The sequence below is a fragment of the Rhinolophus hipposideros genome (genome assembly GCF_964194185.1).
Source record: "Rhinolophus hipposideros genome assembly, chromosome: 8".
NCBI lineage: Eukaryota > Metazoa > Chordata > Mammalia > Chiroptera > Rhinolophidae > Rhinolophus > Rhinolophus hipposideros.
In genome coordinates, this window is record NC_138054.1 from 57,877,315 (window position 1) to 57,901,437 (window position 24,123).

Sequence of the window (24,123 nt, forward strand, 5' to 3'; positions counted from 1 at the left end):
TAAAGGCCAGGCCTGGACATTGATCTAAACGCAAACCCAAATATCCACTCAGAATGTCTCTTCTAGACAGTAACTAAACCACTTGGTTAATTGGAAAACGGGTATTTGTTGGAGTTGAAGGTATGTCAGGAAATTCTTGGTTTTAAGAGTTGGAATTAAAGGAAAAAAATAAAACTCTCAGACTTGTATCTAGCCCATACCCACATCCCCAAAGCAACTGGCAAAGAGCTGGGCTTTTGAAGGTTGCTTGTTGAACTGAGGGGTCCTTAGAAACCACCTACCCAAAAGCACCTACCTGGTTTCTCTCGTTCTACGAAGAGCAAGACTAAGGCCCAGAGGGCAGAGTCACAAAGCTGGTTAAATCGAGACTGGAACCTGAGGGTCCCCTGCCAGTTGGAGCTCTGCCCATGGCTTTAGGGCTGTACCCCGGTGCCCTCCACCTGGACCCCCAGCAGTTCCTTGGGCCCTGGTCCTCTCCATCCTCCACACCCTCCCCTTTGTCAGGGGAGGCAGCCCTTGTGCACACCCAGCATACACACCACAAACAGGCTGCTCCCTGCTGCCACCTGGCCTGACTGCCCCTAATGAGATTACAGATTCCTGGTGAAATAGACAAGAGTTAATTCCCTCTGGCTTTAAAGGGCAGGCCAGGCCACAAGAAATAGCAAAAAGAAAACCGTTCTCTAAAAATGCTAAATGTAGATGATAATCCCTGTTCAACACTTTATAGTTCACCATTGCTTTCACAAATAGTCTCTGGATGGGGTGTTGCACCAGCCCTAATAAAGTAAATGCTATATTATTATATTACGTCTGTTTTATAGATGGGGAAACTGAGGCACAGTGAGCTTAAATGGCTTAGCTAGGTTCACACAACTAGTAAGTGGCAGAGCTGGGACTTGAATGTAGGTCACTTGGGCTCTGTCATCTTTAAAAATAAAAGGCCCTGAGAACCCATAGGGGTCCCAGCTTTAGGCTTAAAGCAGCCCTGAAGGAAACCCACCACAGAGTGTGGCAGGGCCCAAGTTGGAACTCAGGTCCACTGACTCAAATCCTAAATTTCCCACAATTCAAAGGCTAAGCACCTTTGAGCCCATCCACCGGTGCATGTGGTGGAAACCAAACCGACACAGGCCTAAATTCCACTCTGCTTCTTGCAAGCTCTGTGACTTTGGCCCAGGGACTCTGGCTCCTGGGGTCTCAGTCTCCCTGTCGGTAAAATGAAGGTTGGAATCCTAGGTTGTCAGGATGATTCCCTGTTATTTGCACAGATAAGGCAACTAGAGCAGGCCTGGCACACAGCACATACTTGTTATTCAACTTCTCTTTTACTCAATTTCTTCACCTGTAAAATGATACTTATAGTACTTCTTGGGATTGATGTTATGATTAAAAGTGCTAATACAAGTAATGTGCTTCTAGAACAGCACCTGGTGCATATTAAATGCTTAATTAATATTAGCAATTAATTGGCTACAAACTAGTATCTTATTGTCTTGCCTTCAATTCTTTCTGGAATGAAGTGGGGGTAAAAATCAAAACAGCCAAGCAAATGTTCCTCTTGTTCTTCCCACCAGCCCTGGTCTCGTCCCCTGCTTAAGAGGAGCACTTGACTTTGAGGTCTGAGCCCCCAGACCACGTGGCCTGCTCTAATTTCCCAGGCCCTAATCTGCTCCTGGCTCTTAATGACGTAGCTGGTAATAGGATTGTGGCTTCCCTCTGGGGCAGCCACGCAGGCCATGGCTGTCTGGCTGGCAACTGGTGCTTAGCAACCCTGACCACCTGCCTGCTGAGGAGCCAAAGCCTCCAGCTAGGACCCTGTGCCCCCTTCTGACCTCACGTGCATGGAATGGTGCTGTGCCCCGTGCCAGCAGGCTGGGCTCACCATGGTGCCAGGTGCCGTCCTGGCACGAGGGAGGGATGCGTGCAAGAGGAATGGACTGCTTATCCTGTCTGTGCTATCTGTCACTGTGGGCTGCCTCCTTGGCTTCTTCCTGAGGACCCGACGCCTCTCACCACAGGTCAGCCACCTGGGGCATCACAGGGTCCCCCTGTAGGAGGGGTGTGTGGGCTTGAGGAATCTGGGGGTTACATTCCCTCTCCATGACTCCCTGATGATATGACAGTGTCACTTTACCTCTCTGGATCCCAGTTCTGTCATCTGTAAAATGGGTGTGAAAAATACATCACAGAACTAGAGTGACATGCAATAAAATGGCTGAGGAAATAGTTTCGAATAGGCATCACCAGGTGAATGAGAGGCAAGGATTCTTCATTAGAATAACCACAGGGCTAAGAGCTGTGTGACGGGGAAGAATGGGGTCCTGTAAAAGTGCGAAGTGGGCATCAGACAACACCTCCTAAAGCAGCTTGTATAAATAGAAACCCAGAAAGAGTATTCTAGGCAGAGGTGACAGCAGGAGCAAAGCACAGCAGCAGGAAAGACTTGGAGCAAGCTGTTTACAGGAGCTGGAACGTACACCGTGAAGCAGGGGCTGGAGGACAGGGACCATCAGGCCTCCATATCCCATCACCACGCATGCACCTGAGGCAGCCGTGAGCTCTGAGCAGGGGACTAATATGGTCAGATCTGAGCATGGAGAGATCCCTCTGGTGCTTAGTGAAGGATAGGGTGGTGGTGGGACAGGCTGGGGGCCAAGTGACGAGGCAGCTGCAGGGGTGACACTTAACAATAGGGATTAATGGGACAGATATGAGAACTGTTTCCAAAATTCAGGATGTGGTGGCTGATTGGATGTGGGGTTGGGGGACAGGGAAGCGAGGCAAATCCCCAGGGTTCTGGCCTATGTACCTGCAAGGGCAAAGATGCCTTGCCTTGGAGAGGACCCTTTTCCCTCTGAGTACCCATCTCCTACAGGAGAGGAGGGGCACTCACAGGGTGCTAAAAAAGTTATTCTAATACTTGTTAAAACAGTAAAGAAGACTGTCAGGACTATTGTGATAGTGTGTAGGTGTCGAGACTATAATATGGGAGAGAGATCAGGCTTAACTCCGAATACAACAAAGACAGTTTGGGATTTATAGCCAATGAGCATAGTGAGGGGATCAACTGAGAGAAAAATTACAGGATTCTGGTTGAAGGCTGAGTGGGGGATTCTCACTAAACTGACTTAGCAGGATTTTTGCTACAACTGGGCTAGGCAGGTTGAAGACAGTTCCCAAGGATGAGGCCTAATTAGAAAGAGGACTCGGAGTATCCTGTCTAAAGTTTGGTCAAGGAGAGAGTCTTTGCCAATGGGCTCCTGAAAAATTCCCTAGTTCAGAAAATTTCTCTTCCTGTAGTTCATTGATATCTAATATGAACTCTACAACTAAAGTTCAAGGCATCAGATTTTGTCTTCCATTAAAAGCAAAACACCCCCTCCCTGGGAATTGAGCTACTATTACTATAGTAACACTGGTAAGTTACCATGATCGGTTATTTAGGGAAAAGCATGGACTCTGGAGGCAAAGGAACCCTGAACTTTGACTCTACTAGTAAGTGGCTGAGCGGCCCTATGCAAAATCCTATCTTTTTTCTGGGCGTCAATTTTCTTATCTGAAAAATAGAGTTGTGGGCGGGGGCACTAGAATTGTTGTGAGGAGTAAACAAGGACTCATCAGTGCCTGGCATATATATAGTGGGTTCTTAGTGAATGTTACTTTCCTCCTCCATCTCTTAGCTACCTGCCCAAGCCCCACCTTCATCGAGACCATCTCCTATTCCGTATCATACAAAAATTCTTCCAGACCTACACATATCTGAAATAATACTCTCCCATACTCAGCCCGCGCTCATCCTCCACTGTAACCAGCTGCTGGCTGTCTTGCTTCAGAGCCATTTGTGTAGGAGTCTATTTCTCCCATCAGACTTCGACTTGCTGAATAACACATGGGCTTTATTGAAACAAAATGGGAGCCTAGTTCAGTGCTTGTCACAGAGAGAACCCTCAACAGCTGAATTAAACTGGCAACGACACAAACAATCTGCTATCTACTTTCTTTAATTTTCCTCAACAACAAAAATATATTTCCTGCAAGAAGATTATGTTGTGAAAACAAATTGGAATGCCTGTTATTAAAAGCCAAACTCATCTGGGGCCTCCTTCCCCAAAAGCTGCCTTCCCCATCTGTTTGGAAATTCAAATGTGTTCCCGTCTGGATTAACCAAACTGCCAGACAAACTGAAGGATGTGGAGTCTTAGAACAATTATTTGGCAGGAGTTGGCTTTTTCTGCATCTTACTTTGAAATCCAGGAGTTGTTTGTTTGATCTCTGCCTGTGACTCAGAAACCAAACCCTTCTTATTTTGTGAGATTACGCAACAAGCAAAAATCATAAACAATTTGCAAAATGGTAGAATGTCCTATTTGAGAAAAGAACTTACAAAATCACAAGACTTGGATTTTTTTTTTTTTTTTTTGAAATCAGCATCGCATTTAAACATATAGGTCATTTTGAGAGTTCTAGTTAAACCGTGGTGAATTTACAATTGTACCCATTTTCCTTTCTTTCCTGGAATTCACCAAAATTGTAGTGGAAAAAAGATACGGACTCCCAAGAACAAAGACAATATAAAAGAAGACAGTTGAGAAAAGTCAAATGACTACGATACATTAGGCAAAATGGGAAGTGGATAGAGTTGAATGATCTCATCTAGGACAGCACTAAAAGCTAAAATCTGTGTCTATAGAAGTACACACCACATTAGTTCGTCTTGGAGAACTCCACAAAATCTCTGGTCTTGAAGGTGCAGGTGTGGCAGGAGGGGGGGCGTGAAGCATAGAGTTGAGACCAGAGACATTGGTCAGAACTTTGCAACTGGAGCAGTTAGACCCCTAGGTCCCTTCCAGTTCATGTAATCAGCGGACTCCTCATTCATCCACCTCTACCCCACTGCATGCCCCAAGGAACCAGAGAAGCTTGACTTAAGGATGTTAGGCCCACCTGTGTGTGTTGGGAGAGGGAAGGTGGTGAGGCTCAGCTGTAAATGAATTAGTGGACATTTGTGTTCTGAGTGTGGGATCCCCATAAGATGGCTGTCCGCTGGGCTTAAGCACAGCCGCACCACCCAGTCAGAGGTAGGAAGAGATTTCTCTCACTGAAGCCTCAAAGAAAAGATCTCCAAATTCTGATGTAAAGGAGATTCTTCCCCTATCTCACCCTACCCCCAGTGGAAAAAAAAACAGATCATCAACCATCACCCTTCTTTGAGGAGCCATCAGTTGACAAGTTCCACTCATGTACACAGAATTTTAATGTCTCACACTTATATATGAGCAGAAAGCCAAAGTCAAAGCTTCTAATGTAAAAGACAGAGACTAAACAAACAGAAAAGAGGGTCTCTAATGAAGCAGAGACAATGCAAGAGGTAGAAGAAAACTTTTAAATTTTTTTCTTAAGTTCTTCAAAGATATGAGAAACGGTATAGTGACTATAAAATTTAATGGAATGCAAAAAGAAGAAACAACCCGAGAACAAGAAAGAGCTTTTGGAAATTAAAAATAGGTAAGCTAAAGTAAAAACATCAATAGCTGGGATAAAGTTGCTGAAATCTCTCAAAAAGTAAAACAAAAAGAGATGAAGATGGAAAAAGAAAATATAAGAAAATTAGAATGTCCATCATCCAACTCTCTAATGAGAGTTTTAGAGAAAGCTAACAGAAAAAAAATGGAGATAAAAAATTCACAGGGAAGACAAGAAAGTTCTCAGCAATGAAATCTATGCATAGCACTGCAAATTTTAAGAGAGAGAGAGGAAAAGAGAAAGAGAGAGAGGGAGAGAGAGAAAGAGAGAGAGAGAGAGAGAGACAGAGAGAGAGAGAGAGAGAGAGAGAGAGAGAGAGAGAGAGAGAGAGAGGAAATACCATGTTATATCACAATGAAAATTATAGAAAATGGGAGATAAACACATGATTCTTAAATGGTTCTGAGAGAATAAAACAAGTCTCATGTAAAGAACAGGAAGTAAGAATGGCTCCAAACATCTTAAGCAACACTAAATTCTAGAAGACAAGGGGAGATGCCTTTGACATGTAGAGGGAAAATTCTTTTAAACTAAGAATCTTATATAGTATAGCCACACTATTATCAGAGGTTAAGTGTAGAATAAATACATTTTTACTTATGTAAGGACTCAGAAGTTTATCTCCCATTCACCCTTACTGTGGAAGCTACCAAAAGAGATGTTCCAGCAAAACAAGAAGACAAGGGATCCGGGCAAGAAGGGATACTATACAGGAGAAAGTTCCAGAATAACAGCAAAGAGGAGATCTGGGACAACCACTGGGCCTAGACAGCAATCTGTCCAAACTGAACAGAAAGATGGAGATCTTAGACTGAGGTCTCAGAGGAGATAAAATGGAACTGATGTGTATGAGTATATAAAAAACACTATTGTTAGGCATTTCAAAGGAGATGTTAAAGCATTTGGAAGAAATTAGTGAGTGGTCCATAGAAAACAAGGCAAAGGAAAAATCAGTCAATTATTAACTTCAAGGAAAAAAAAATGAAGGTTGTATGAAAAGGAGGCATGGTTGTAGTATTTTACTTGGCTCAAGAGTGGACAATATTTTATGATCAAAATATTATAAACCTTGACTTTTAATCTAATCAAAATTGGTACAGTGGTGAAATGGTAGGAGGAAAAAGGGAATGGAGTCTTCATCTGTCATGGCAGGGAAGTTAATAGATATATTACAAAAAGATATATCTAGAAATAGTATTAGAACCATAGTATTTAGAACTAATAACACTAAGGGAAACAGCTAGAGGAGTTAGGATGTCAACTCCTGGAAAGTTGGCGTGGGGATAGAGATGAGTGAGGAAGGGGCTGCCTTTTTATCAGCATAGTGCTATTTAAATTAAAAAGTATACACATCGATTAAAATTAATTAAAAATACATAGTATGGTAGGTATATTTTTAAAAGTAGATTTTTTTGTGTATTGTAAATGGCAGGAGAGGGGGGCGAGGAGGCCTGATTTCCTGCCCTGCACTGTTGCTAACTCAGTGTGTGGGGCAAGTCACCTCCCTTTCTGGCTCAGTTTCCTCATCTACAAAATGAGTCAGCTGAGCTAGAAGATTTTTAAAACCACTTCTCTGCACCAAAATTCTATGATTTGGGACTTTTCAAATATCAGTCCATTAACCAAGTGTTATGTTTGGCTTTGGTTTAAAAAAAAAAAAAAAAAGAAGATAGCTGCAAGTACAAAACTTTAACTTGGGTGGTATTTGAAAGTCCATGGACTGGCCTCACCCACAACCTTACCCTCTGAGGAAAGTGGCCTCAAGCTACGGTTGCCAGAAACAGCAACACTGAATTAAATTAAATTAAATTTAAAAACAGCACACCCGGTTGAATTTGAATTTCAGATAAACAAGAAATACTGTTTAATATAAGTAAAGAGCAAATATTTGTTGTTTGTCTGAAATTTAAATTTTACTGGGCTTAGTGGTGCCTTCCACTTCAGTTGTCAGTTTCGGCCATGTGATGGATTACTCTGCAGACAGTTGATTGGCTAAGGATTTAGCGCCCTAATCCAAGTCCCCATGGTTAGGCTGGAACCAGCAGCCCATGAGGAAGCCCAGTGTAAGGTCTCTGTCCAGTAAGGGCTCTTTATACGGAATGGTGTCTCATCAGCCCAACCTGATTCTCTTTCAGCATTTTAAATGAGACCTGCTGTGAAGGGCTGGTAAAAATCTGTGGAGAGGGTGGGGGCGCGCTACGGAATGGACCTAATATGGCTAGAAACTGATTCAAGAATGGCACGGTCTGTTTATGAGTCAGTCTCTTTATAAACTAGACTGAGAACTTCTCCTGGGCAGGGACCATGTCTAGTTCACTTTGGGGTATCCAGTATGATGCCTGGCACAGTATAGGTTGAACGAATATGTGAACAGTATACAACTCTGTCCTTTAGTCACTTACCACCTGCTACATGAGACAGATTTATACCAAGGATAGGCTAGTGAAGGGTGCAGAGGTGGGGGAGAGCTGTTATTTACTGTGATTACTGAACATTTATTCTCAACCAGGTGCTCTGCCAAGTGCTTTATCTGCATCCTCTCATTTAAGCCTCCCAATGACCCTATGAAGTGGTTATGACCCTTATGTTACAGGTGAGAAAAACTCAGAGAGATGGAGTAACTTGCTTAAGGCAACACAGCTACCATGTTTCCTGGAAAATAAGACCTAGCCGGACAATCAGCTCTAATGTGTCTGTTGGAGCAAAAATTAATATAAGACCCAGTCTTATTTTACTATAATATAAGACCAGGTCTTATAATACAATATAATATAGTATAATATAGGATAAGATAAGACCGGGTCTTATATTAATTTTTGCTCCAAAAGACACATTAAAGCTGATTGTCTGGCTAGGTCTTATTTTCAGGGAAACACAGTAGTTATGGGTAGGGGGACAAGATCAGAACCCATGTTTGGTTAGCTCCAAAAGCCAGTGCTTTCTCCAAGATTCTGTTGTCTATATGCTAGGTAGGAGAGTGCAGACGAAATAGTGTCTGGAGGTCATAAAGGACTGAGCAGCTGTGAAGTCCGCACTGCCTACTGTAACCCAAGCTCTTGCTGTGTTTTCAGGAAATTAGTTACTTCCAGTTCCCTGGAGAGCTCCTGATGAGGATGTTGAAGATGCTGATCCTGCCGCTGGTGGTCTCCAGGTGAGGGGCAGGGTATCTGGCTGGGAGGTCTGGGTGAGGTGGGAAGAGGATTCTGTACAGGTTCTGTCCGTGCCCTGCTCCTGTTGGGGGTGGATGCAAGCCTGGGAGCAGCCTTTATGGGCTGCTGGAGTCTGTGTTACTCAGTGGCACCAGTTATCTGAGTCCCATTCAATGAACGTTTTAGTCACTTGAACAAGTGATTTGGAGTCATAGGAAGGGACCTGACTCCAAAGTAGCTCGGGGCCGGGGGTTCAGGGATTGCTTTCCAAAGGAGGGGCTCTATGCTGAGTGCAGCAGGATGTGAGGAAAAGATGACTTTGGAGACACTCATGAGATGATGTCCTGGCTCAGCAGTGTACTGCACTGGCTGTGCAACCTTGGACAGGTTATCAAACTTCTCTGAGCCTCAGTTTTTTCATCTGTAAAATGGGAACAACACCTACCCCCAAGCATTGTCGTGAGGATTACAGGAGGCTATATATTTGGATGTGCCGAATATTCAGGGGGCTGGATAATAGGGTGTGAGGGAAAGATGGTGGGAGATGAAGTTGGAGGATGGATTCTTGCTCAATCATGAAAGACCTTGAGTGCTAGGCTAAAGAATTGAGACTTCACCCACTAGAGCGATAGCCATCAGAAATTGTTGGAGATCACCTGGTCTTTATACTGACGTGCTGTGTGACCTTGGGCAAGCCCCTGCCCCTCTCTAGGTCTCAGATTTTCCAGATGTGTAGTGAACTGGCTGTTCCAGATGGTGTCTAAGAGCCCTTTGCTCTGAGGCCATAGGTTTAGAATCCTTACCTCCCAGGACTTCTCTACAGGGAGGGAAGTGAATCCTGTGGGTGGAGGTGGGGGGCATAATGGGCTCTGTCCCCTGGGGCAGGGTTGTCAGCCTCCCTGCTACTGAGGAGTGAGCCAGCTCCTCCACATTTCCCTCTAGTGTCCTGGAGATAGTGCTCCCCAGGCTGGGAGGCCAGTTAATGGCACTTTCTGCTCCTTGCAGGGTGGCCTTGTCAAACATAGCTCAGCTTCTTGTAGGCAGCATTTAGGTCTCTCAGGACTCAGACTTCAAGGTTCTACTGAAATGCCACCTCCCTCTGGCAGCTTTCCCTGATTTCTCAACCCATTCAGGTTGTTGTCTCCTCTTTATACATCTCCTGAATCATTCACTGGGTCCGTGAATCTGTCACGGTCACCAGTGGCCCCCATGTTGCTAAATCCAAACGACATTCTCGGTTGTTGCTCTACGTGACCTTTCCACAGCAGTTGATACACTTGGTACAGCCTCTAATCACTCTTTCCTCCTGAAATACTCTTTCTTATTGCCTTACACTCTCCTGGCTCTTTGCCTGCCCTCTGCCCCTCCATCCCACTCTCTCTATTCACTCTCTAAATGTTGCAATTTCTCAGGCCTTTTCTCATCTGTCCTCAGGGCTTTAATGCCCACTACAAGTCCAACTCTCCCCAACATACATCTCCCTCCAGGGCTTCGCCTCTTAGCTCCACACTCAAACTATTACTTGACATCTCCACTGGGTGTTTCACAAGCATTTCAAATTTAGCATAACCACCTTGAGATTTTATTTAGCAACCTAGTTCCTTCTTCTGTTTTCTGTTTGTCAGTAAATAGCAGCTCCATCTACTAGTTATTCAAGACTCCTTGCTTATTCCCTTTGCACCAAGGCCAGTCCATCAGCAACTCCAGATTCTTCCTCCTAACTAGAACGCAGCTTCATCCCCACCATGCAGGTCTGACACCCCAGTAACCTCACTGGTCTCACGTCGGTTCTTGTTCCCCTCCGATGCATTCTCCACACAGTGGGCAGAATGATTTTGTGAAAAGCTGACTGAGCCATATCACTTATTTACCGAAAACCCTTCAGTGGCTTCCATGGCTTTTAGAATAAACCCTCACATCCTTAACCTGAGTTAGAAGGCCGCCCTGCATTACCCTCTCCAGCCTCTGCCTCACGTCATTTCATGCCTCACTCACTCCAGTCCCAGTGGCCTTTTAGTTTCCGTGGCAGACCAAACCCTTCCCCATCTCAAGGTCTCCACACGTGCTGTTCCTTCTGACTGGAACATGCTTCCCCAATGCTTTCTGCCTCTTCCTCCTCTTCCTTTAGATCTCAGCCTCCATGCTGCCTCTTTAGAAAGGCCCTCCCCACCCCTTCACCACCACCTTTACTCTTCCTCCGTATGCCCTGTTCCTTGTTCCATACAGCACTTATTATACATTGTTATGCTATATGAATTAAATTATTGAATGGTTTCCTTATCTTTCACTGGACCATAAACTCTGTAAAAGCAGAGATGATATTCTGTTGAGGTTCCACTTTAGACCTAGCCAAGTGCCTGGCACACAGTAGGTACTCATTCATACGTGTCAAGTGAATTAATGAATTCAACAATCATGCATTGTGCTTTCTGGGTACTTGTCCTTATACTGGGTGTGACAGATATAAAGATGTGTTTCTGTCCCTGAGGAGTCCATAGGCTGTGAGGGAGACTGATGAGAAAATAGACAATTACACAGCAGCTAAATAAGTGCATCGATGGAAAAAACACAGGACTTTTTTCACTTTTTTTCCCTCAGTTTTATTACAAAATAAAGCACTGGACTCTTGTTGGGCAGCTTTCCCATCCTTTACTGCTGACCATCCTACTGCCAGGGTATCACCTCTTACTCAGAACAGAAAGCCCTTAAAGATAGAGGCCCTTTTGTGGACCCTGCAGTCACACAGACCTGGGTTCCCATCCTGCCCTGCCATTTCCTAGCTGTGTGACCTGGGGCAAGTCGTTTAACTTAAAAAAATTCCTGGAGTCAGAGAGTTAGAGGCCTGGGCCCCAGACCTGCTTCCAACACAAATCATCATGTGATCTTGGCTAAGTCACCTTTGCCCTGCGCCTTGGTTTACCTAGTTGACCTTGTCACAAAGGGCCCGTCCAGCTCTCCGAGTCCTGGCTCTCATAGTCCTGGCCTCTTTCCACCAGACTAAAGCACTTGGTCTTGGCTGGAAATGGAATGTGATATTAACTTGAGAAAAGCCAGTGTATGTTCATACATGTCATTTGTTTATTATACAGTTCGGGCTGTGGGTAGAGCAACCGTGTCATTGAAAAATGGCAGTGCTTTAAATTTTTCCTGCTAAGGGAGAATTAAACTTTCTTGGGGGGGAAAAAATGACCCATTTCTGAGCCCCAATCGCCTCCATCCCTGAACCTTCCTTCCTTTAGTTTCAACTGGTCCATAATCCACCCATCCATCCATCACCCACAGTTCCCTGAGCTCTTGCTCTGGCCAGCCCAGGGCCGGGCATTCTGGTCCTCAAGGAGCAGCAACTCTGGTGTGGGGATTGTCACTTGGGGCTGAGCAAGATCACCAAAGCTGCTTTGAAAATTCAGATGGCAGACTGGGCTTACTGAACCAGAACTGCCAAGGGGACCAAGCAGGGGTTTGTTATAAAATAAACACCAGAATTGTTCTAATGGTAAAAAAAAAAAAAAAAAAAAAATTACCTGATGTCTTGGGATCAGGCCTTCTGGCTGGAGCTAAAGGGCCTGGCTGCTGTTCCTCTGTCCCCAGGGGCTCCAAGATATAACCCCAGGAGACAGGGGTTTTCTGCAGTGTAATCATTCCAAGGCAGTAGGAGGACACACATTAAGGCACATTTCTTCTAGTTCCAACAACCTGCAAGTCTGGGCCCCAAAGCCTGGCATTCATGACTCTAAATTCTCTAACTTCTTTTTCAGAAGAACCCGCCACCCCATCTCTATGCCAGATCCCTAAAAGCAGGCTGGTCGTCTCATTAGTTCCTAAGCATGCCATAAACTTCTCTACCTCCACGCCTTTGCTCATGCCGTTCCCCCTTCCACAAATGCCCTCTTCTCCTCTTAGTTAAGTCCCACTCTATGTTCAAGACCTAGCTCAAGTTTCTGTCTGTGAAATGCTCCCAGCTCTTCATTTATTAATAACTATTGGTGAAGCCCTGTCCCCACGACTGATGCTGCTTGTAACCCTGGATGTACTCAGTATGGTTCGTTAAATGAATTTTGCAGTCACAGCTGGCGTACCACATTATGGCGTACTGACACCTTTCTTTGTACAGCAGTGACATAGAAATAAATTAGCATTTTTATTTGGACTAGCCATTCATGTCACTGAACAAGAAGTGCCCTGCCAAGGGGTAGGACCAGTCATCATAACGCCTCCAGGGAGAAGGGTCATGTACATCGCTGTATTTTTATGTAAGATGCTAGGAGGGGCTCAGGTTCATTTTCCCCTTGTCACTCACACTAACCTCTACCTGGCAGTCAGCGTAACAGATTTTTGAGGAAATGGAAATCTAACAGACAAGCAAAGAGAGATGAAAAGATGTAATGAAGTCTGGGTGGTAATGGTGGAGGTTGATACAAGGGGTGAAAAGACCCTGTGCCTGCCTGGGAGGGTCTCACCATCTGGCAGGGAGACAGTCACAGAGACAGTTTGTTCCACAGACAGGAGGCCCAGTGGGAGGAAGATGGGGCCAGCTGGCCTGGATTGGAGCCCAGTTCAATCACTCTTCCCATAATCTGGCACTTTCCAGCTCTTGGCTCGCTTTTCTCTAGAATCCATGCCAAACCGGCACCAAACCTGAGCCCCCCGACCTCCACCACAGACAGGCCTGCCACAGTGCAGCTGAATGCAACCTACCCTTGGCCAGTTGGGACTCTTTAAGTCACAATAAGGGAATCTGCAAGAGGCTCCTGGGTAAGAACAGGTGTTTTGGAGTCACTCACCAGATAGATGTATGAACTTAACGAAGTGTCTTAGCATGGGAGCCTCAGTGACCTTATCTGTAAAATGGGAAGGACACCTCCCTCCCTCGCAGGGTTATTCTGAGAATGAAATAAGATAATGTACTTGAAGCACCCAGCATGGCTCCTGACATACTACGGACGTCAGATTGACCAGGCTTCTCCAAGGCCCAAATGAGAAGTTTCATGAACCCCTCCTCCTGTGCTTCTGCTGTCAGCAGGCAGCCCCTTGGGGCGACCTCCTCCTCCTTCATACTATTACTTAGCACTGCAGCGTACGGGTCATTTCTCTAGAAAGTGTCCACTGACTCGGCACACTTGGGTGCTAATATAGATCCGCACGAGCACTCCTCCCTCCGAGTCCCACACATCTGTGTTCACGACAGCCTTTGCAGGGGCACGCACCAGGTCCTACTCATATCCCATCACACACCAATGCCCAGAGCCATTCCCCATACCATGACTGGTGAAACCTCCTATTTTTCCATGAATTCCCAGTGCTTACTGTCTCTTGCTTTTCTCTGTCCTCACATTCCTACAACAAGTCATGAGGTACAGCCGTCACCGGTACACACATATCCCTTGCTTCAAGTGGTTGTTAAGTCCTGTAACTTCATTGACAGTTGGGAGCAAGATCACACTGAGGAATTATCCCTTCAGCTGTCGCTTGGTTCCCTCTCTCTCTCTCTCTCTCTCTCTTTCTCTCTCTCTCTCTCTCTCTCTCTCTCATTAGTTATCTATTGCTGGGTAATAAATTACCACAAACTTAGTGACCTAACACAACATCCATTTATTATCTACCAGTTTCAATGGGTTAGAAGCCCAGGTAGGGCTTAGTTGGATTCTCCACTTGGTATCTCACGAGGCTGCAATCAAAGTCAGCTGGGCTGTGTTCTCATTTGAAGGCTTGGCCAGGGAAGAATTCCTTTCCTTGTGGCTATTTGTCTGAGGGCCTGGCTTCTTAAAGGCCATCAGCTGGAGGCCACCCTCAGGTCCTAGAGGCCACCTGCAGGTCCCTGCCTCCAGCCCTCTCCAGAGCCAGTTCCCAACATAGATCTTTGCTCGGTCAAGGCCAGGAGGATGATCCGTCACTCTCCAGTTATCTATGACAGAGTCTCATACAATATAGTCATAGGCGTGACCTCCTATTGCCTTTGCCATGTTTTATTAGTCAGAAGTAAGTCACAGATTGTACCCGCACTCAAGGATGGGGATTATACAAGGGTGTGGATCACGGAGGGTCACGTTAGGGTTTGTCCACCTCTTTCTCTCTCTCTCCCTGCACCTTTCTTCTCTGTACTTTTATTCCAAGACCAGCCATAAATCCTGTCCTTGTCTTTCAAAAGGAACCTCCACTTATACCCTGTTTCTGGCATGGGGTAGGGTGGAGGTGCTGCTCAGCTTCTGGTCCAAGTGGCTCATCAAGGAATTTCTTATGAACCAGGACAACTCCCTTACCATAAACAGAATTCTGAAGAATATGAATTTCTCTCTTTCACAGGAACATCACAGGGTCTGGTATATAGTAGGTGCCTAATAAATGCATATTAAATGACTAAACAACAGTGGAAGAGCAGTTGAAGCAGAATTCAGGGAAGTTTCATGACCAGCATTTGAACTGACCCTGGAGGATGGTTAGGAGTTATCTTTTACAGATGTTTTGTACTTTAAAAAAATTAGGTAAGCAAATTATAAACATTTTGGGTAACAGAAAAGAAAAAAATCTTCCTATCATCACACAACCCTAATTCTGATCTTGTTGTCTTTTTTCCTATGAATGTTTATTCTTGTCATTTTTAGTGAATTCACCTGGCCCAGAGTGTGGTCCTTGGCTGATTGGTTTGGAAGCTCTACCTCGTCTGAGCCCCTGAACTGGTCAGGCCTATCCTCTGATGGTGGCAAGAGGAGACCAAATAAACCAAATGCCAATTTATTCATTCACAGAAATCAATTGCCAAGAGGACAAATGCCCACAGCCTCTGGCCAGAGCATTTCTCCCTGCAGGCTCACCACTTGGGGAACCCACTGGTTAAATCTGTTTCCCGGCAGGACCATTTAATTAATTGTATAACCAGTGTGACTCCAGGTTTGACATTTTCAGTTTATTTCTGGGGCCCCACCTGTAGAGTTCCAACATATGTGCATTTAAGTAAATCCAATTACATATGCTGTGGAAAGAGAGAAAAATAATTTAAAGGAGGCAGGAGCTCCCCCCTTCAGAGCTATGGCCCCGAGTGAGCGTACCTGTCATGGAGGGCATCAGGCGTGGTCTCTGCTCCCGCTCCCCACATAAGAATGCAGGACATGGTGAGGCCAAACAGGAACACCCACAGAGCCATAGGCAGGGGAATCATATCACTATAGTCTCACCGGCGGCATCCGCCTCTCTGCAATCCACTCTTGCTAGCCCCCATCTTTTCTGCTAGCATAGCCACGGCAGTTATATTAGTGGCCAATGGCTTACGGGTTACAGCTGACGGCCAACTAGCCACAGCTGCTGGCCATCTGATCACAGTTGATGGCCATTTACTACCCGAGCCAGCACCTTTCTATGTGAGGCCGAGAGCCTGGAAACTGTTTTTTGGGGCTTTGTCCCCACAGTACCATAGGAGAGGTGGGTCTGCTTTGCACTAGCCTGTCCTAGTTTCCATGTACCTCTCAAAGTGTGAGTATTTCCCTGCAGCCATTGTGATTCCAGGCAGTGAAAGAGGGTTGTTTGGGTTTTATTCTACATCATGGCCTCTAAGTGTATGCGGACTGCTTCAGCTGGTATTCACCTAAAGAAACATCAATCCAAAACTAGGAGGAAACTGACTTGAATGAATTTATATGAAACTGTACCTCCTGAACATTACAGGCAACTTAAGGGATCTTCAAGGGTAAATTTAATTATACTTAGTTTTTGCCTCATTTACTGACTTGAGAACTGAATATGCTGAATATAATCCTACCTCTCTGTACAAGCAGGAGGCCTGCACCCCTCAGGCCAAGATCAGCTTATTTCATTCAGTGGAACAAGCTGGAACATTTGATATTGCCACTAGCCCTGTTGCCCTGGCTCCTTCCACATGGTGTCGCTGTTGAACACAGGCCCTGCATGCTCTGTTTCCAGCCTGCACACAGCCCCTTGCAGGGGCAAATTCCTGCTCCAGGCCCTGGGATGCCTGGCTCTGGCTCCTAGATCCCACCGAAGAGCTCAGTCATTGTTCCTCAAAGCAGCCTCAGGCATGCCCTGGGCTTAGCTCCCTGGGGTTGAGCCCTGAGTCTCTTTGCCCTCCTGGTGAGTTAGCCCTGGGGTGGGGTGGGGAGGGCTTTAGTACCAACAGGCTTTGATTACGGGCACCCTAGTATACCCTGACCTTAACTTCAAATCATAGGGAGCAGGGGATGGGGTCTTCATCTCTTTTCCCTCAGAAGGTCCCTGGGCCTCTGGTGCAAATTGGTGCACCTTTCCATAACTGTAGATCTTAAGGTCTCAAGGAGGGACGCTTCCATCAAACTACAAAAGTCTCTCCCTTTCCCTGGACAACGTGTGCCTTCTTACCTTACATTTGCCACTTGAAAAATTCTTCTAAAAACAAAATCAGCTGCAAGACTTGCTACTCTCTACCTATGAACATAGAAGCCTCAAACAAAATTTAGAAAATTCTGCCTCTCATTACGTTAACATAGAAACTAGTAGCCTGATGGTTAGGACCCACTATAGCATTGTCATGTCCTTGAACAAGGGTCCCTTTTCCATGGGTGGTTCTTGGATGGGTGCTGAGTGACTTGCCATTCTCAGCTCCAATGCTGACTGATCCCATGCTAATTACACCTTTTTTTCTTTAGAAAAGTCAAGCGTTTGGGCCTGGAAGCCTTCCTTTCCCATTTTCTTCCAACAATATTATTTGTCACTACTCCGATCCCTTTTGCTTTTCATTTATAGATTAACCCGAAGAGTATTGGCAACTTTCTGTTCCTTTAAGTTCTTGGAGGATACTTACTGTTACTTCTGCAAAAATAAGTCTATCTGCTTCTTCTTCCTTTTTTAAAAAATTTAACATGATGTCAGAAGAATTGTCATGCCACACCCTCATCTTCATAATTCTGTTTCACTCTTCCACTCAGGGGCTAGAGCAGGGTCTGCAAAGCCCCTTTCCCTTCACTAGACACAGGCTGCTGCTGGATATGCTGTCGGAGAATCACTGTGCCCCAGGACTCGAGATTTACCTCAAGTTCCGTTATTTGTCACACCTTTAGGCTCAGCCCTAAAATAGACAGAAGGCCATCTGCAAATTTACAAACCAGTTCCCAGCAGGTGCTTTCTTTTCTCTTTCTTTCTTTCTCTTTTTTTCTCTTTCTTTCCTTCCTTCCTTCCTTCCTTCCTTCCTTCCTTCCTTCCTTCCTTCCTTCCTTCCTTCCTTCCTTTCTTCCTTCCCATGATGGTTCCACTAAGCCTGGAGTTTGCTTCTAAACTTGGGGAGTCAACTGAGCCTTGTTTTCACTCATCCCCAGACCAGAGTGACACAGGGAACCAGGGGTGGGTCAAACCAGCATCTGGATTTAGCTAGAGCCTCCAATTCTCCACTTGCTTTTTGCCAAACTCTCCTCTCTCCTCATTCTTCAGTTTCTTAAACCAGGCATCATTCAAGGAAAACTGAATCCATGTGTTTGTGATTCACTGAGGCTGAACATGGCAGAATGTTTTGTAAGCTCCATATCTTAACAAAGAAATCCAAGTGCGTGTGTGGGTTTGTGTGTGAATGTGTGGTGTGTGTCTTTGCATGTGTGTTTTTGGTGTGCGTGTATGTGTGTGTATGTATGTTCCTGTGAGTGTATTGTTTTCCTTTTTATTTCTTGTAAGAATTTTGAACTAATTTTTCTTAGAATCAGGAAGTCATGTTTGGCCAAAGAAACCCAACACTCCCTTCTCCCCCTTCCTGAGGAACTCTAGTTTGGCAGAAAACTCCCAAACACCCACGTTCTAACTTATTGGATATGGTCCTGGGCCAAGCAGCCGTCAAAGTCTGGTTTGGGAGCCAGTGTGCGGGGGGCTGCTGCCCCGTTCTGCCCAGGACGTACAGTGAGTGGGGGAGGCGGAGGGGGGGCAGCCTGTGCTTCTGGACTCTGCCCCTCAAGCCACGGGGCAACTATTCTTAGCAGAACTCTGCTGACCTCTCTGATGGGAGCCCTGGGATCCGTCTTTGGCCCTCTTGCCCAGTCAGCTGACTGCCTTACTCATCAAGAAGGGAAACATGGCCCAGCTGTGGACTGTGAGTGGGGTCAGACCATTAGCCTGGTGACTCCAAAATATTCCCAGGTTTTATCACCCATCACAGACTCCCATTCTTCCCCCCTTCCAGTTAGAGACTTCCTATTCATCCTTCAAGGATCCATTAAATAGTCACCTCCTCTGGGAAGCCTAGCGTGATTCCAAGCTGGACTAGACCCTGCCTCTGGCCTCTCTTATCCCAGCCCTGACCCAGGGTTTTGTGTTGTCCCACTGCAGGTTTATCCGCCCATTGGACTAAGCTCCTTGAGGACGACAAACCCATTTCATTCAGTTTTGGGACCCCACAGCTCCCCAAACAAGTGTTCAACATGGAGTAGGCTGGGAACATATCTGAGTCCAGGGAGGTGGGTGAGGTTTTGAAAAAGCTCCTGTACTCTTCTCCATGGAGAACTGGAAGACTCTGCACTGGAGGGGGTCTCATTCGACCTAAGAGGGCCTCACTCCAGCTGGCCCAGCTGGAGCCTTGGGGGAGTAGACACCAGGAAGCCCCCAGATGGAGGAGGAGATAAGAGATCGTATTCCCATAGGCTCTGGGTTGTGTCTTTTCTTCCTGTTGGAGCGGAGCTCCTAACCATGGAGCTGTAGAGCAGAGTAATGGACGCTCTGACTCCCTCACACCTGACATTCATTGCCTCGTGGGAAAGAAAGGGGTAGGGGTTCAGCTCACGTGGAGTTGGGAACTGAACTTGACCCTAATTACCCTTGGGAATGCAGCCTTCCTGGTGGAAAGTGGTTGAGAATGGTCGATGGTCAGACCATGGGCTCTCTGAGGGCTGCAGCTATGGCTCCTCCAGCTTTTGCTTTTGATTCAGTTCAAGCTTATTATTTGCAAGCCCCCATCAAGCACCATCCCAGTGCGTAGGGGCCAGGGAAGGAGGGAGCTTCAGAGGGCAGTTGGGGATGCCAGGGCCAGTGCGCCCAAGCCCAAGCCTGTCTCTGTGCCGTCCCCTACTCCTCCTTCTCCCTCTCCACCTTCCCCCCTTGGAATCTAAAGTGGAACCAACAAGATTTTGTCTGTGTGGCTCCAGAGGGCAGGGCTGGGCCCAATGTGGGGAATTCTCTTCCCTAGAGACAGGTTTCATTCTGGCACCAGGAAGGACTTTCTAACAAGCATAACTAGCCCACAGTGAAGTTAGTGAGTTCTCTATCCTCTGAGGTGTGCAAACATAGGCAGCAGAGGAATTTCTGCCCTTGGAAGGGAGAAGATAAGCCAGACTTTAGCCAAGTGGGAATCTGGACGTCCTGCCTTATGTCTTAGAAGGAGCTGGCTTGAGGGTGGGGGTGTGGCAGAGCCATCTGGGAAGCATAATTCTGCACTAACGTGGCACTTGCTGTCAGCTGCTGGGCCTGTCATCTGCTCAGGGGAAAGAAGTAAGCCATAATGCTTGGAAGAGCTGAGGGGACTCCCATGGACCCCAGATGTCTCCTTCCGGTTGCCTGTCGGGAGGACTCCTTGCAGCTGCACCCCAGAGGCTAGCTTGGGAGAGCTTCCCTGACTGGGTCAGCCGAGGCCAGAGCCCAAGGACTTGGCCACAGGGCTTAGAGAGCCTTCTTGCCGCTAACATCCCGATACCAGGATGTTGTCATGCTAGTAGACCAGAGTTCAAATCTACTTACTCACTGTGTGACTTGAGCAAGTTGCTTGCACACCTCAGTGACTGGGAGCTCACTACTTCTCAAGGTGGTCCCTTCCAGGGCAGGACAGCTGTTTGCTGGAAAGTTATTCCTGGTGCTGAGCTGAGAACTGCTTCCCCATGGCTTTCCTCATCAATCCCAGAGTTTCCCAAGTCTGCTCTGCCCCAGGCTCCACAGCCCTGCTTCCTCAGCTGCTTCCCCCAGGCCTGCTTCGCTGTCACCTGCCACCTACCCCAGCTGTCCTCTGTGGGACGCACACTTCCCTTCCCTGTCCCTTTCCTAGGGGGTCTCAATATCAGGGCAGGTTTATGTCCTCCTCACAAATTCCCCAGGCTTCTGGCCTCATAGGCTGAGGCCTACCAGCTCCTTGGCAGCCCCCCCGCCAGGTGACTACCAAGGTGGGAGCAAACAAATCCTCAAAGGCCCCCTTCCCATGTGCTGCTGCAGCTCAGCCTCCTCCTCCCTCTTCCATCCCAGAGTTTGTGCTCTCTGAGCTGCTGGAGCCGAGTATGGCCCAACATGTGTCCGTGTTCAGTTTCATCATGTCAGAATTGGCCCGTGGTCCCAGCCTGCTGGGGTCTGCTTAGTCCCAACTCCCTCATCCAACACATTAGCTATTCCTCCCAGCTTCCTGTCCTCCACAAATCTGATCCACATGCTGTCAATGGCCTAGGCCAAGCCATTGATAAAAACGACCAGGAAGGAGAGGGCAGAAAGCAGAGGCCAGAAGTACACCTCCGGAGACCCTATCAAGTTCTTTTCACTCAGAAGAGGGCACTGCCTAAGGTAGTCATTCCCCAAAGTTCCCATCTGTTCCCCAAAGTTCTGGTGTCAACCGCCTCAATGTCACACAGACACACAATGCCAGGGGTATTCCCCCCTTCCCCCAAATCAGGTAAGGGGACCAAAGCTGGTCCAAGTGACTTGTTCTCAGGGAACTCACGATGGGTGCCCGTGGGCATCAGAGCTTCCAAGTCATCCTTTTAAAAATCTAGTCTACAATTCCACTATGGCTTAACATCATACGGATCAGCAAACATGCACCCAGGCTAGGCCAAGCCCTGGGCTCTGAGGACCTAGAACTGAGCCAGATTCAGCCCTTCCCTGGAGGAGCTCACAGCCTGCTGGAGCAGCTGGGCAGACGATGACATCACGGAGCCAATGCTAAGAACTGGAATGTTTTGAATACTTATTACGTCCCAGGCACTATTCTAAACCTAGACTCATTCGCACAAGAAACCATCGTGTGCCAGAGCTGGGTTTGGCCTTGGGGATTCAGGGGTGGGATTACCGGCAGAATGCCTTGTAACAAACTGGAAAGCACAGGATGCCCTTGGGAGGAGGGCGAAATGGCTGTTAGGGAAGGCTTCCTGGAGGACGTGATACCTAAACTGACCTTGGAAAGGGCAAGTGAAAATGTGAGGAGGTGTGTATGGGGTGGGGGATAGAGAGTTCCAGGCTGAAGGAACAGCTAGTACACAAGTGGTTCAAGGAACAGCGGGGAAACTGGGTGGCAAGAGCAGCACCAGTGAGGAGGAGGGTAGTGACCTGAGGCCATAAAGGAGGGTGCCCAGTCCCTGAGGGCAATGGGGAGCCACGAAGGACTTCAAACAGGGAGGGATACCCAGCAGTCTGAGTAGCCTGTCTGCCCTCCAAAGTGAAGTGTGCAGGCAGCAATGGGTACCTCTGAGTATTAGATGGGGTCACAATACCCACCTCAGGGCTGGTGTAGAAACAAGGTGAGAGTCAGCAAGCAGCCTTTTCTCCCTCCATGAGGAGCTTGGCACCTGCTGCCTCCCTTTCCCCTACCCCTGCAAGTGGGGCAGTTACCAGATTAAAACAGCCTGGGCCCTGGAGCCCAGCCTCCTCTACAATCACCACAATCTCTGAACCCCAGTATCTGGGCTCTGGGTTGTGGCCAGATGGCTTGGGAGAGAGCCCAGACTTCTGGGCTTCCTGAGGCTCTTTCCCAGGGTCCTCAAGGATGGGGTGGGGGCTCCCAGAAGCTCCCAGCCATGCTGGGAGTTGGGGAGGAAAGGTACCTATTCTCCCCTCACCATAAATCACAGAGCCAGAAGGGACATTGAGATCATCCTCATGGAACCTCCCACTCATCGGGAAGCTTTGACCTAGCATCCCAACAAGTGGTCATTCAGGCTCCACTTGGAGACCTGCAAAGATGGGGAGTTTACCACCACAAATCTGAGGGCTGTCACCATGGGGCAGGGCATGCACTCTGAGAGTTGAACCAAAGAGGCATTACATGGACGGAGGCACATTAAAATCATGGTCGGCCCAAACCAGAAGACCTTTTTTCTTACCTAAGAGTTAAACCAGGTCTGTACCACAGAAATGCACTCTGCGTATGAGAAGGAACCCCCTGTTCCAGTCTTGAGTCTACAGCTAACCAGCTGGGTAGCTTGGCCAATTATCTCCATCCCCTGAGCTGTATTTTCCTTGTCTGTAACTCAAACTGCACAGTCCGGTGAGGTACTTACTAGTCATAAGTGTCTACTGAACCCTTGAAATGTGGCCAGTACAACAGAGGAACTGAACTTTCTAAAAAATTGAATTAACATTGAAAAGCCAAGCAGTTTTTATAAAAATTTTTCTATTGATTTCACATTGAAATGACAATATTTTGAATACACTGGGTTAAATAAAGTATTATTAAAATTAATCTCACCAAAAACGAATTTCACCTGTTTTGTTTTCCTTTTTTTAATTTGACTACTAGAAAATTCAGAATTACAAACGTGGCTCACATTATAATTGTATAGGGCAGCACTGACTTAGAATGTTAAGGATCAAATTAGGTGGAGTTTGGGGACAGTTAAGCTCCAGACAAATTGTGGTTTCCGTGGCTGCAGGGTACTCAAGGGGATGTGTTTTCCATCATACAAGCAAGACATGCTCATTCTACAAACGACAGAGAATGCGAAAAACGTTAAAAACAAACCAGAAATTACCCATAATCCCACCACCCTAAGAGAGCTACTGTTAAACTTTCTAAAATTTTTTTCTATGCGTGTCTATGTGACATAATACTCCCTGCAAACTACCCTACCTGGCTTTAGGTTTTCAGAAAGGTCACTTTAACAGTTTGGCCTGAAAGTCGGGGGCCTCAAGGAGCCCCTCTCAGCCAAACGGCAGGACATTGAATCTCCTTTCTTATTACTGTAAGTTCCAGAGTGGCTGTTGTCTCACACGGAATCCAGGCCCTCCCCATACTTAGCTCCCATTCTTCTTGGCCTCTGCCATCTCCTGTGGTCACCCTGGCACTGCCAGCACAAGACTGGAGAGGGGATGGTCTGTTCTGTCATCTATTGCCAGAAATTCCCTTCCTACCTGCTCCCATCTCTGCTAATCACCTCTCTCTTCAGTCAGTAGGGAAACCCTTTCCCTTTTGTGGGGAGGGAGGGAGGTTCCAGAGTGGAACTGCTTGGGTCCCAAGTGATGGAATACTTTCCCTTTTATCCATCAGCCTTCTCCTTTCCAGAGCCCCTAGGTCAAGGGCCCTCTCTTGCTATATCTAGAACCTGCACTCCCTCCCTTCCCAATCCAGTTCTGTCCCTGAATTGCCGCCACCCGCTTGTTAGACCTCTTCTTCCTCGGGGTGACCTTCTGAGAGGCTCTGGGCCCCTTTCTGAAATCTGATTTTCATCTGCACCCCTCTCCTGCACAATCCCTCAAGCACATCTGTGTGTGTGGACTGCAAACCTGGAGAGGAATTTCTGGC

The 24,123-nt window shown here is 46.8% G+C and overlaps 1 protein-coding gene across 1 annotated transcript in view; it reads left to right on the forward strand.

The window, feature by feature from the left end:
* Window positions 1–1,844: 1,844 nt before the first annotated feature.
* The window catches only part of SLC1A7 (solute carrier family 1 member 7), a gene marked incomplete at its 5' end in the record, with an annotated part of 47,014 nt that continues 24,735 nt past the window's right edge, over window positions 1,845–24,123 (forward strand). The window contains 2 exons of the mRNA XM_081056790.1: window positions 1,845–2,021; window positions 8,598–8,677. Coding sequence (XP_080912916.1) covers window positions 1,845–2,021; window positions 8,598–8,677 — 257 coding nt within the window. The remainder of the gene's footprint in view (window positions 2,022–8,597; window positions 8,678–24,123) is intronic.